The sequence below is a fragment of the Patella vulgata genome, chromosome 2 (assembly GCF_932274485.2).
Source record: "Patella vulgata chromosome 2, xgPatVulg1.2, whole genome shotgun sequence".
Taxonomy (NCBI): domain Eukaryota; kingdom Metazoa; phylum Mollusca; class Gastropoda; family Patellidae; genus Patella; species Patella vulgata.
The window spans coordinates 10977218-10990153 of NC_065880.2; the positions used below are offsets into that span (position 1 = coordinate 10977218).

General features: G+C 39.3%; 1 protein-coding gene across 4 annotated transcripts in view; it reads left to right on the forward strand.

Moving 5' to 3' along the window:
* LOC126812219 (DNA ligase 1) overlaps positions 1–7879 on the forward strand; it is a 56349-nt gene extending 48470 nt beyond the window's left edge. For all 4 annotated transcript variants that reach the window (XM_056098666.1, XM_056098667.1, XM_056098665.1 and 1 more), the window contains 8 exons: positions 31–116; positions 433–548; positions 1469–1675; positions 2171–2387; positions 3149–3384; positions 4622–4819; positions 5476–5568; positions 6773–7879. In XM_056098666.1, the coding sequence (XP_055954641.1) occupies positions 31–116; positions 433–548; positions 1469–1675; positions 2171–2387; positions 3149–3384; positions 4622–4819; positions 5476–5568; positions 6773–6856 (1237 nt within the window). In that variant the 3' untranslated portion in view covers positions 6857–7879. The remainder of the gene's footprint in view (positions 1–30; positions 117–432; positions 549–1468; positions 1676–2170; positions 2388–3148; positions 3385–4621; positions 4820–5475; positions 5569–6772) is intronic.
* Positions 7880–12936: the final 5057 nt, after the last annotated feature.

The following is a 12936-nucleotide window of genomic DNA, read 5'->3' on the forward strand; positions in this document are numbered from 1 at the left end:
AGCCTTATAACATATATTTGTAATTTTCAGTGAATTGCCAAGTTATGATGCTATCATCCCTGTTTTATTAAACGATGGAATTGAAGAATTGCCTAATAAATGTCGACTTACACCAGGTAACTATCTAATACATTCCCCATAGATTTCTAAGCATTTCTTCCATGCAGTGGCAGAAGAATAAGGCCTATCAGTACAAGGTCATGAATGTTTATAACTTCATTTTATTGTATGAATGTTTTGGATGTAATAAATTTAGTGTCTTTTCTGCACGAACTTGTCTCATGAAGTCAACAAGCGGCGTGCTATGAGGGCAATTTTGCTCTGAACGGTGCGTTACAATAAACTATGAGGAGTAGTATAGAATGTGCTGTGCTTGTGCGTCTATGTTGAGTTACTTTTCAACTTCTCCTTAGTGTATTATTTTATGTTTAGGTATACCTCTAAAACCTATGTTAGCCCATCCTACCAAAGGTGTGACTGAAGTATTACGAAGATTTGAAAACATGGAGTTTACATGTGAATATAAATACGATGGAGAAAGAGCGCAGGTGATTATAATTCATTTATACCACATTTTTTTTTAGATCAAACACATACGTACAAAGATTACACATATACGTACAAAAGGCGCAGGCTGAATTCGTCGAGGAAAAATATAAATCTTAATGTTTAGATGCTTAGATAAATCAGTCTACTAAATCAATGTCTCAAAAAGCTCTAGCTTGTTGGTGTCTTTTATGAATCAATGATAAGCTTTTAAAGGAGCTAAATCACTATTCTTTAGCACCAAGAAATGGACACAAATGAGTCTCGGCGTATATAGTTATGTAATATGAATGTATATCAACGGATTTACATAAATCATTTTTGTTTTTGCTGTAATTTCTAATCAGTTATGTTCGGCAAAATACACGAAGATTTCCAATTGAATAACAGCCTTTGGCATCTGGTTATTCCAGTCTGTACCAGTAATATTCTTCTGTGGGGTATGGTTAGCCTTGTTTATCGAGTCGCTTCATTACAAATGGCACTAGAAAGCATTCCGGCAATCGATTTGTGTGCCAATTTTAAAATGTTCATTTTGTGTTAGTTATTGGATAAGATAACAACATAAATGTTGATTTAAATTTGCCAATAAGTCGTGTTTGCAATGCCAAAGGCTGTGATTCATATTGAGTTAGAGACTTGCCTCCTTTAATGTTTAAATTACATGAAGCTTTTGTTATTCATCTTTTTTTCCAACCTCGTGGGTTTTCTCCGGGTCCTCCGGTTTCCTCCCACTGCTAAAGACCCCTACACGCAAGCGAAGTATTGAAATAGAATTGAACCATATTAATCCTGAATTGACCGAGTTGACATTAAACCCTCTCTCTCTCCCTCTCTCTCTCTCTCCCTTTAATGTTTCAGTGTACTTGTGCTCAATTGTAAGTTGAATATTTTATTCATTAATATTTTTTGTCTCTTTCAGATCCATGTATTAGAGAATGGAGATATCTGTATATATAGTAGAAATTCTGAAAATAATACCAGTAAATATCCTGATATAATCAGTAGAATGCCGAAAATACTCAACGATGATGTTAAATCTTGTGTTATAGACTCAGAAGCTGTCGCCTGGGATGCTGTCGAAAAACAAATTCAACCTTTCCAGGTTCTGAGTCACAGAAAAAGAAAGGTAGTTTTAGTTATTAAAACTAGTATGGTAAACAGATCTCATTTTTGCAGATTCGGGTAAACTGGTCCGGGTTAATATTTAAATTCACTTCATCCATAAATTAAAGAGGTACTTAGTTTCTCATCATGTGATAAAAATAGTGTCAATCGAATGAAAAGGAGAAGTTCGGAGTACCTGTGCCGACTACATAAAAAATATCTCGACCAATCAGGACAGCTGAAACATATTTGTTACTTAAAATACTTCACAATTCTACTCACACCACGTCAGCTGTTGGGATTGTCAGAACTGTGACATGGTTGAATTCTGTATCTCTTGATTGCAATTCTGTCAATTCGAGCACCCCCATAGATCTTCTTCAGTCTGTGGTCAAAAGGGAGATAATATGACTTTAGGGTACTATGACGTGAGTTATCCCCCTTTAGTCTTAAAGAACCATTTTTAGTGTAAATTTAAAACATGTTAAATAATTATTTTTGTTTTGTTTTGTTAAAGGATGCTGATATAGCAAATATTAAAGTACAGGTCTGTGTTTATGCCTTTGATTTGCTGTATTTAAATGGTGAATCATTAGTTCAACAGCCCTTTAGAAAGAGGAGAGAACTCTTACGTTCATCTTTTAAAGAAACGGAGGGGGAGTTTGTTTTTGCCACTTCCATGATTGCATCTAATACTGAAGCTATTGAGGAATTTTTAGATCTATCGATTAAAGGTAATAAATTAAATAGAATCATAAAGAATATCTCAAATCATTATAAGTGTGGAATAATGTTTTAATTTGACAACTGGGGGGTTGGATGGCCGAATGGTTAGCATGTGTGCGCTGTATCATAAAGTCTGTCATTGAGTCAACTGTTGTGGTTTTGATTCCTCGGTTGTTTTTGTCAAGGAGTAGGATCGCCCATCCAACCACGTGGGTTTTCTCCGGGTTCTCTGGTTTCCTCCCATTGCTAAAGACCCCTACGCGCAAGAGAATTATTAACATAAAATTGAACCATGTGTTAGTCCCGAAATGACCTAGTTTGTGTCAAGTGGAGGTTAAACCTCTCTCTCTCTCTCTCTCTCTGCCAAAGATCCCTTGGCAGTCAGAATTAGATATAAAAACAGGCTGTAGTGTCACTGTGTGGGTAAAAGTTCCCTCATAGCACACTGTATGGCATATGACCGTCTTCATTCGCCCAGTTGAAGCAGAACATTAAACTTGACCTCATTAAACAACTAGACGTCTGTCCTTGTTAGTCCCTCCATCCTGCACTTCTGACACAGGGAAACCACGCCAGAAAATCTCAATGACTTTTTCAGCCGACACTGCAAACAAACCTGTGATCTCCAGACTAGCAAGCTAGCCACCGTGGCTCCTCTTCAGACTTGATATTATTGGTATCTTGCATATGATACTGATGAAATGATCCCTTACTTTAATTACAGGTTTAAATTAATACTGTGCAATATTTGAATTGTAAACCTTTTCAGGAAATTGTGAGGGTTTAATGGTTAAAACATTAGATGTTGATGCTACGTATGAAATAGCTAAACGATCTCACAATTGGTTAAAAGTAAAGAAAGATTATTTAGAAGGTGTGGGTGATACATTAGATGTAGTTGTTATAGGAGGTTATAAAGGTACTGGTAAAAGAACCGGCTGGTATGGAGGATTTCTTCTGGCTATTTATGATCCAGATAATGAAGAATTTCAGAGTATTTGTAAGGTAAATCTCTTTGTTCATATTGTGGGTCTAAGGCCGCAAATGGAAAGATTGGAAAATCGTATTCTAAAAAAGGGAAGAAGCCTCGGCTCTCCTATGTCTAGTCTGCGATATCACTTCTGTGGAAGCCGACGTGAAAGCACCAGGTAGTAGTAGTAGTGTTCATATTGTGACAACCTATCAGTCTGTTTGTTGGAGGGGGGGGGCATGAATGGCGTAACGCACGGTTTATTCCCTATGGGTACGTTACGTGACAAGGAGTAGGGTCACCTGTCCAACCTCATGGGTTTTCTCTAGAACCTCATTTCCTTTAACTGCAAAAGACACCTATATGCAAGCGAATTATTGAAATAAAACTGAAGCATGTATTAGTCCTGAAATGACCTAATGACCAAGATATTTCCAGTGCGTGTATGTATAGTAAGTGAAAGTGAATCGGACCACACACTAACAAATGAAATGGGGTTTAATGTCCTACTGCTCTACTCCGACTGGGCTAATGAAGTTGGGCATACGCCATGCAGTATGCTATGAGGGAATTTTGCCCAGGCAGCAGCACCATGACCTGCTCTTATATCGAATTGCAACTGCCAAGGGATCTATCATGTGCACGCCAATGTATTCACAGGACCTCAGTTTTTGTCCCATCCAAATGACTAGATATGTCCCTGTCAGGACCTCCGTCCTGCACCACTGACATGGGGAAACCACATCGGAAAATACTGATGAACATGCACGAACAAAGCTGTGGACAAGACACACAATACATGTACATGGTATCATGTATGCTTTACACCTGTCTGGAAATAGGGCACCTGTCAAAGACTTTGTGACGCAAATTATATCATATACATATACTAGCCTGGACATTAGGCACCTGTTACAGACTTTGTGACGCAAATTATCACATAATGTATATATAATTATAAAACGTGTCTGACAATGTAAGGTCTGTGACAGGTGCTCTATGTCCAAGTGTGATAATTTGTGCCTGAAAGTGTCTGTGACAGGTGCCTTATGTTCAGGCTTGTTGGGTGATAATTTGTATCTGACAACTTCTATTACAGGTGCCTTATTTTAAGGCTTGTATATGTGATAATTCGGAATACTGTAATTAATGGAATTTTGTATGTTCTGATGAGCTTGTATAAAATAAGGAATTAATGTTTCATGAAAGTGGTCAATATACACAACAAAAATATGAAATTAAGGTGAAATTTGTTTTTCTATTATATTACAGATAGGTACAGGGTTAAAGGACGAAGATCTAGAAACACATACTAAGTATTTTAAAGAACAGGTTATAGAACAACCTAAACCATATTATAGGTGGGATAACTCTCATGAACCAGATGAATGGTTTGAAGCTAGTCAAGTGTGGGAGATTAAAGCAGCTGATTTATCTATATCACCAACACACAGAGCTGCTGCTGGCATGGTATATTTTATACTATTGTTTTACACAGGTTACATGTAATGAAATGAAATCGGGTTTAACATCCTACTGTTTTGCTCCGACTGGGCTAATGAAGATGGACATACGCCGTGCTGTGAGGGTAATTTCAACTGCCAAGGGATCTTTTACGTGCATGTCAGTGTGTACACGGGACCTTTGTTTTCCATCACTTCAGAACGAACAGACAGCTGTTCTTGTCAGGCCCTCTGTCCTGCACCACTGACAGGGGAAACCATGTCAGAACACACAATCTCCAGACAAGCGAGTCAGATTTTCTGGCGTAGTTTCCCCTTGTCAGTAGTGCAGGACAGATGGCCTGATAAGGACAGTTGTCTTGTTGTTCAGATGTGATGGAAAACCAAGTACCTGTGTACATATTGGCGTGCATGTAAAAGATCCCTTGGCAGTTGGAATTCGATACATGTGTAGGTCATAGAGCCGCTACCCGGGCAAAATTTCCCTCATTGCACACTGTATGGCACATGCCCGTCTTCATTAGCCCGATCGGAGTAGGACATTAAACCCCATTTGGCTTGGGGTAGCAAAAGACTTCCGATATTTGTTGTTCCTATAAATTAAAAGTAATAATTTACAAATCGTAAATCTGTAGAAATTAATAATGTATATCTTTTATACAGGTGGATCCAGAAAAAGGTATATCTCTACGTTTTCCTAGATTCTTAAGAATTCGAGATGATAAAAAACCAGAAGATGCCACCTCGGCATCACAGGTAAGATATTTCTTTTGTTTTTCAATGGGGGATCACGTGACTAAGTGGGTAAGACCCTGGCTCGCTAGCCTGGAGGTCGGGTGTTCGATCCCTGCATTGGCCGAGAAAGTTCATCCAGATTTCCGGCGTGGTTTCCCCTTGTCAGTGATGCAGGACGAAGGGCCTGACAAGGACAGCTGTCTAATCGTGTACACATTGGCGTGCATGTAAAAGATCCCTTGGAATTTGATATAAGAGTAGGCCGTAGCGCCACTGCCCGGGCAAAATTTCCCTCATAGCACACTGTATGGCGGATGCCCGTCTTCATTAGCCCAGTTTAGGAGCAGAACAGTAGGATGTTAAACCCCATTTCATTTCATTTGTTTTTCAATGATCTGGTTTCTCTGATGGTACCTGGGGGTTGAATGGTTAGCGTGTGTGCGTGTGGTATCATAAGGTCTGTCATTTGTCAACTGGTGTGGTTTCAATTCCCCAGTTGTACGTGACAAGGAGTTCGGTCGCCTGTCCAACCTCGTGGGTTTTCTCCATGTCCTCAGGTTTCCTCCCACTGCTAAAGACCCCTACGCACAAGCGAATTATTGAAATAAAAATTGAACCATATGTTAGTCCAGAAATGACCTAGTTTGTGTTGAGTAGACTTAAACCCCATCTCTCTCTCTCTCTCTCTCCCTAAATGATCTAGTTTGTGTGAGTGCACGTTAATCCCTCTCTCTCTCTCTCTCTCTCTCTCTCTCTCTCTGATGGAACCCCAGGTGGTTCTGTGAAGATGGAAACCCCATCTCTCTCTCTCTCTCTCTCTCTCTAAATGATCTAGTTTGTGTCGAGTGCACGTTAATCCCTCTCTCTCTCTCTCTCTCTGTCTCTCTCTGATGGAACCCCAGGTGGTTCTGTGAAGATGGAGTTGGCTCAATAATCAGGAGGATTCTGGTTCCGAGTTCATAAAACATTCTCAGACTTAAGAATTTACTCAAAATTGTTTGGCACATTTTAACAAAAATATAGCCCTTTATAAAACTTTTGTTGTTTTAATGTATCATTAATAGTTTACTAGGTAGAATTATTGATCATTGCTTGATATAGATACCTGTAAGAGTATTTAATAAACTAAGAAGTAGTAAATCCATAAAGTTGTGTTATTATGAATATTATACCTCTACTTCTAAATGTCTTTCAAGGATATTGTTGATAATTGTTTATTTTCTAGGTAGCTGATATGTATCGGAACCAGGATCAAATTCAGAACCAACAGAAATCAGCTAAAACCAATGATGAAGAAGAATTTTATTAATATTTGTCTGTTTTTTTTCTATGGATTGTTTAGTTGTTTTTGTTAAAGAATTATGAAATTGTTTATCACTTATAATAAAATTTGTATATATACTTTTCATACATTGTAATTAAATAATAAAAAAATCAGAGTTCATTAAGTCTTAGACCGAATGGTTAGCGCATGCTCATTGTATCATATGGTCTGCCATTGAGTCAGCTGGCATGGTTTTAATTCCCTGATTGTACATGACAAGGGGTAGGGTCGCCTGTCCATCCTCATGGGTTTTTTCTGGGTCCTCGGTTGGTTTCCTCCCACTGATAAAGACCACTACGTGCAAGCAAATTATTGAAATAAAATTGAACCATATGTTAGTCCCAAAATGAACTAGGTTGTATCGAGTGGACGTTAAACCGCATTTTTCTCTCTCTATAATATTTTTGATGTAGGTACTTGAATTATTTTGTATGATTGTTAATGTTTGTATTTCTCTAATATTTACAAAGGAGAATATTTGTTAGTAGTAGCAGATAAAATTGAACTTCTAAATACCTAGGGGGGTTGGATGGCTGAATGGTTCGCGTGCGCGCGCTGTATCATAAAGTCTGTCATTGAGTCAACTGGCGTGGTTTCGAATCCCCGGTTGTACGTGACAATTTTGCCCGGGCAGTGGCACTATCGCCTACTCTTATATCGAATTCCAACTGCAAGGGATCTTTTACGTGCATTCCACGGCCAATGCAGGGATCGACCTCCCGGCTAGCAAGCCAGCGTCTTAACCACCTAGCCACCGTGGCAACCTGTTTGTTAAAAGTATACATATATAAAATTGAACTTCTAAATTCCTGTTGGGGAAATGTTTGTTGATTGATACTAGACAGATATGAAATTAGACATCTAAAATTTGTAAATAGCAATCAGTATAGATTTAGTCACATGGAATTATGATTTATAAACATCTGTAATTTATAAATATGATGTACATACTAGATTTTCTCCATTTGTAAGACCCATATTTTAGTTATAAATTGGAATAAAATATTTGTACACATAATTTGTCTTTTGTGCAATATGTCTGGGCAGCAGATTTCTGACTGGTGATGAGTTAATGTAGGACAAATGTCAACTTAGAGGTTTGAAATATCTCAGCAAAAACAAACCAGCATATAGGAGGCAGACTACCTTTAAATTGTAGTTCGTCTATTTATAGCAATTACCTTTCTCTCTGTCTTTTTTCTAACCTTTTGTGTGCCCATTTTTGTTGAATTTTTGGTCTAGAATGGGCGAAGATGGTTTGAATTAACATTTTCTGTCAGGTTTTGGTAAATATTCATGATGTGAGGCGGAAGGATAACAGAGGTTGGTTACGGTGATATGTACGGCAAATAGATACATGTTTTTAGTATGCTTCTTCAAGTTTATGTATATCAAAATTTTAGTGGTCAACCTCATACAAATTTTCATGCAAAGACATGACCATTTGTTCCTCTGTAGTGAAAAGCATTCAACCAACGAAAAGTTGGCGGTGGTCAAAGAGGCCAGAATTAACATTGAAATTAATGGTGGTCTGCCTCCTGTAGTTAATTGACATAACAGTAGTTGTCTCCCATGGTGTACAGAACAGCAACAGAATTCGAAGCAAATAGCCATGGGTCCCGCTTTCCATGTAATCGTATTTACCAACGTGAAATCGCCAGCGTTTCGGCGCGCGAAATTTTGTATTTACAAGTGAACTGATAATCGCCGAAAGAATTTCGGAATCCCACGTAAATGACGTCATAGATCAGTCTTGATGCGTAGCATTGGCCGCGATTTGTTTATATTAAGTCGAATGTTAAGTTCTATGAAGATGCACCTTGCTGATCGTACGGCAACAAGAGATTAAATAGAACCAATGTTCCTGAAAATTACACTATTCGTCACCATCGTTTGTATGAAAGTGCCAATCCATACTACAAGTGAATAAAAACGCCGCCAAAAAGTCCGTCTTCATTCGCCCAGTTCGGAGCAGAACAGTAAGACGTTAACACCCCCCCCCCCCTCTCACCCATTTCTATTTATTTCATTTCCGCCAAAAAGTCGCTCATATAGCAACTATTTTTCTCTGCGCGAGCAAACACTTACATGGATATAGTCCCATTATATTTGATTTAGACCGCCTTCATCGACTGCAACAGGTGCATGGAATACTGCTGATAGCTAGGGATAGAACTGTAAACAATTCTTATTCCGTGAGGGGATCACGTGGCTAAGTGGGTAAGACGCTGGCTCGCTAGCCTGGAGGTCGGGTGTTCGATCACTGCATTGGCCGAGAAAGTTCATCCAGATTTTCCGGCGTGGTTTCCCCTTGTCAGCGATGCAGGACAGAGGGCCTGACAAGGACAGCTGTCTAGTCGTTCGGATAAGACGAAAAACCGAGGTCCCGTGTACACATTGGCGTGCACGTAAAAGATCCCTTGGCAGTTGGAATTCGATATAAGAGTAGGCCGTAGCGCCGCTGCCCGGGCAAAATTTCTCTCATATCACACTGTATGGCTTATGCCCGTCTTCATTAGCCCAGTTTAGGAGCAGAACAGTAGGACGTTAAACCCCATTTCATTTCTTATTCCGTGCGCTTCGACCCCAGGATCCGCTGGAGAGCTTACAGCGCTCCCTAGAACCCCAGTTGTTTTACTCGCGACCTTCTACAGTCGTTTGGGGTTGTGCATTGTAAAAAGCTGACAACGTTCGCGTCTAGTGCTGGCTCGATGGTTAGGGGCCGTACTATTTATTTATTTATTTTTGAGGGGGTGGTGGGTCTAATATAACAGCGAAGGATACCAAATATAAAAAAATATAGCATGCTATAAAGGGAATTTCGATCAACTGACGACTCGATGTGATTAACACAAATTCTATTTCGTTTCTTTGTTGTTTAAAATTCATTTAGGGGGATCACGTGGCTAAGTGGGTAAGACGCTAGATCGCTAGTCTGGAGGTCGGGTGTTCGATCCCTGCATTGGCCGAGAAAGTTCATCCAGATTTTCCGGCGTGGTTCTCCCTTGTCAGTGATGCAGGACGGAGGGGCTGACAAGGAAAGCTGTCTAGTCGTTCGGATGGGACGAAAAACCGAGGTCCCGTGTACACATTGGCGTGCACGTAAAAGATCCCTTGGCAGTTGGAATTCGATATAAGAGTAGGCCGTAGTGCCTCTGTCCGGGCAAAATTTCCATCATAGCACACTATGGCGTATGCCCGTCTTCATTAGCCCAGGTTAGGAGCAGAACAGTAGGACGTTAAACTCCATTTCATTTCATTTCATTTACATTCATTAGTGTAGGCCATTGTAAGTATAAAAAAAACGAAACGAAACGAAATATAGATCTATATTTTAATCAGATTGACTGACGGCTGTTTCACCAGTACCAAATCCCAGGTGTTATTTACAATAAAAGTAGATGAGATTTATTCTAGAAATCCATACACCGTTGACGTCAATACATTTAGGTATATTAATTTCTTAATAAGAAATCGGTAATAAAAAATCGTAGTTGAAGAAAAAAACAAAACAACCGAGAGATCGGTCGTTATAATATCTTAATAAATCGGTAATAAAAAATTGCAGATGAAGAAAAAAAAAACAACCGCGAAATTGTTTGTTATAAAGAGTCGTTTTTTGTTCTCTATATGCCACAGACGCCAATTAAAAGTAACAATTATTTCAAATATGACGTCAATTAGAATTATGGTTAAAAATACATGGAATATTAAAGAGTGTTCATGATTATCGTTTTATATTTTGTGCTATTCGGGGGTGGGTGGATGTCGAATGGTTAGCTCGTGCGCGTTGTACCATAAGGTTTGTCATTGAGTCAACTGGTGTGGTTTCGATTCCCCGCGCGGTCGTATGTGACAAGGAGTAGGGTCGCCTGTCCAACCTCGTCCGTTTTTCCCGGGTCATCCGGTTTCCTCCCACTGCTAAAGACCCCTACACGCAAGCGAATTATTGAAATAAAACTGAACCATATGTTAGTTTCTAAATTATCTAGTTTGTGTCGAGTGTACGTTAATCTCTCTGTCTCTCTCCCCCCTCTCTCTCGCTCCCTAAATGATCTAGTTTGTGTCGAGTGCACGTTAATCTCTCTCTCTCTCTCTCTCTCCCTAAATGATCTAGTTTGTGTCGAGTGCACGTTAATCTCTCTCTCTCTCTCTCTCTCTCTCTCTCTCTCCAGTAAATAGTTTATCTATCACTACCTTGGAATTTTAGTGTGTTTAAGTCGTGTTTGTGTGGCTGTCAAGAATTTGAAGGAAAGGTATATTTTTATTATTAATTTCTCTAATCGCCAATACTCTCTGGTTTCGATTTCTATCTGTGACCTTCACCATGTAGCCTAGGTCAGTAGTCGTGACTAAAGAACTTGAAAACAACCATCTGAAAGACAGTTGTAAACAAGTTAATTGACTTCATGATTGTTTTACATCTTCAGTTAGTCCATCTACAGAAAGTAGGTCTGAAATGAAATGAAATGAAATGGGGTTTAACGTCCTACTCTTCTGCACCTAACCTGGGCTAATGGAAGACGGGCATACGCCATACAGTGTGCTATGAGGGAAATTTTTGCCCGGGCAGCGGCGCTACGGCATACTCTTATATCGAATTCCAACTGCCAAGGGATCTTTTACGTGCACGCCAATGTGTACACGGGACCTCGGTTTTTCGTCCCATCCGAACGACTAGGCAGCTGTCCTTGCCAGGCCCTCCGTTCTGCATCACTGACAAGGTGAAGAAAGTAGGTCTGAGCCCTGTTTCACGAAATTTTAACTAAAGATAAAATCCAAATTTTAGTAGATACAATGAAATTACTAAAATTTGGATTTTATCTTAGTTAAAATTCTGTGAAACAGGCCCCTGATCAAAATATCCTCGTTCCCAAGGCAGCGGCTAAGATAGAAATATGAAATATGTGTGGAGAGATTTTTGGAGCTGTAACCAGAATGTTTTTAAAATAAAATTGATTAATATACATAGAAAGAGTTGATAGAAAGATATTTTGCCGGCGCTTTAAGTTAAAATGAGTCAACTGGCGTGGTTTCGAATCCCCGGTTGTACGTGACAAGGAGTAGGGTCGCCTGTCCAACCCCGTGGGTTTTCTCCGGGTCCTCCGGTTTCCTCCTACTGCTAAAGACCCCTGCGCGCAAGCGAATTATTGAAATAAAATTAAAACCATATGTTAGTCCCTAAAGGACCTAGTTTGTGTCGAGTGGACGTTAAACCCTTTTTGTTGTGGTAACTTTGTGTATGAAAATGTCCCATGCTGTGTTCCTGTGTCCTGATTTGACTTTGATTTCCTCGGTTCTTCGTGCATGGGAATCAAATGAAAAGCACCAATTAACTATCTTTAGGCCACATATGAATAGTTCTTTAATAAAAAACGATGTTTTGGAGGTTTCCCAAGGGAGAACGTCTATTCTTTTATTTCTAGATTGTAAACAACCCCAGCTGATGTAGTTGGCTTGTTGTTTTCATTATATACATGCCATTCTACATACCATATCGATCCGTCTGTTTGATAAACAATCCTATATCAATGTATTACCAATTTAAAAATATCACAGCTGGTACTATTCCGTACGATATATTCATACTTTTAATCACCATGTCAAAACACCCAAATATATAATAAAACATTTATATGGTGGCCCATGGTGGACTCGTCAGAATTGCGCTTCATTAATGTTTTGACAGCCAAAAGTCAAACATGATTATTCGTATATGTAATCGTCGGCATAGGCGTACGAGCTGGGGGGGGGGGGGGGGCTGGGGGCGGCCGCCCCATTTTGGGCACCAAATGCTGGGAAAATTTGGGCACACAATTGTACTTGGTAAAAGTTGTATAAATAAAATATTGTGTTCTTGAGTGTGTCCAATTTAACAGCGAATTTATTATCATTATGTAACATACTTAGAACCTAACTACACTTTTTGGGCACCAACCACCACCGCCCCCTCCCCCCCTGTCAAAAATTTCCCCGGTATTCGTAACCATAGAAAACTTAGCAAAATTTAATCTGATTAAAACACAGATCCTATTTCGTTTTGTTTTTAATAGTTCAAAATTTCG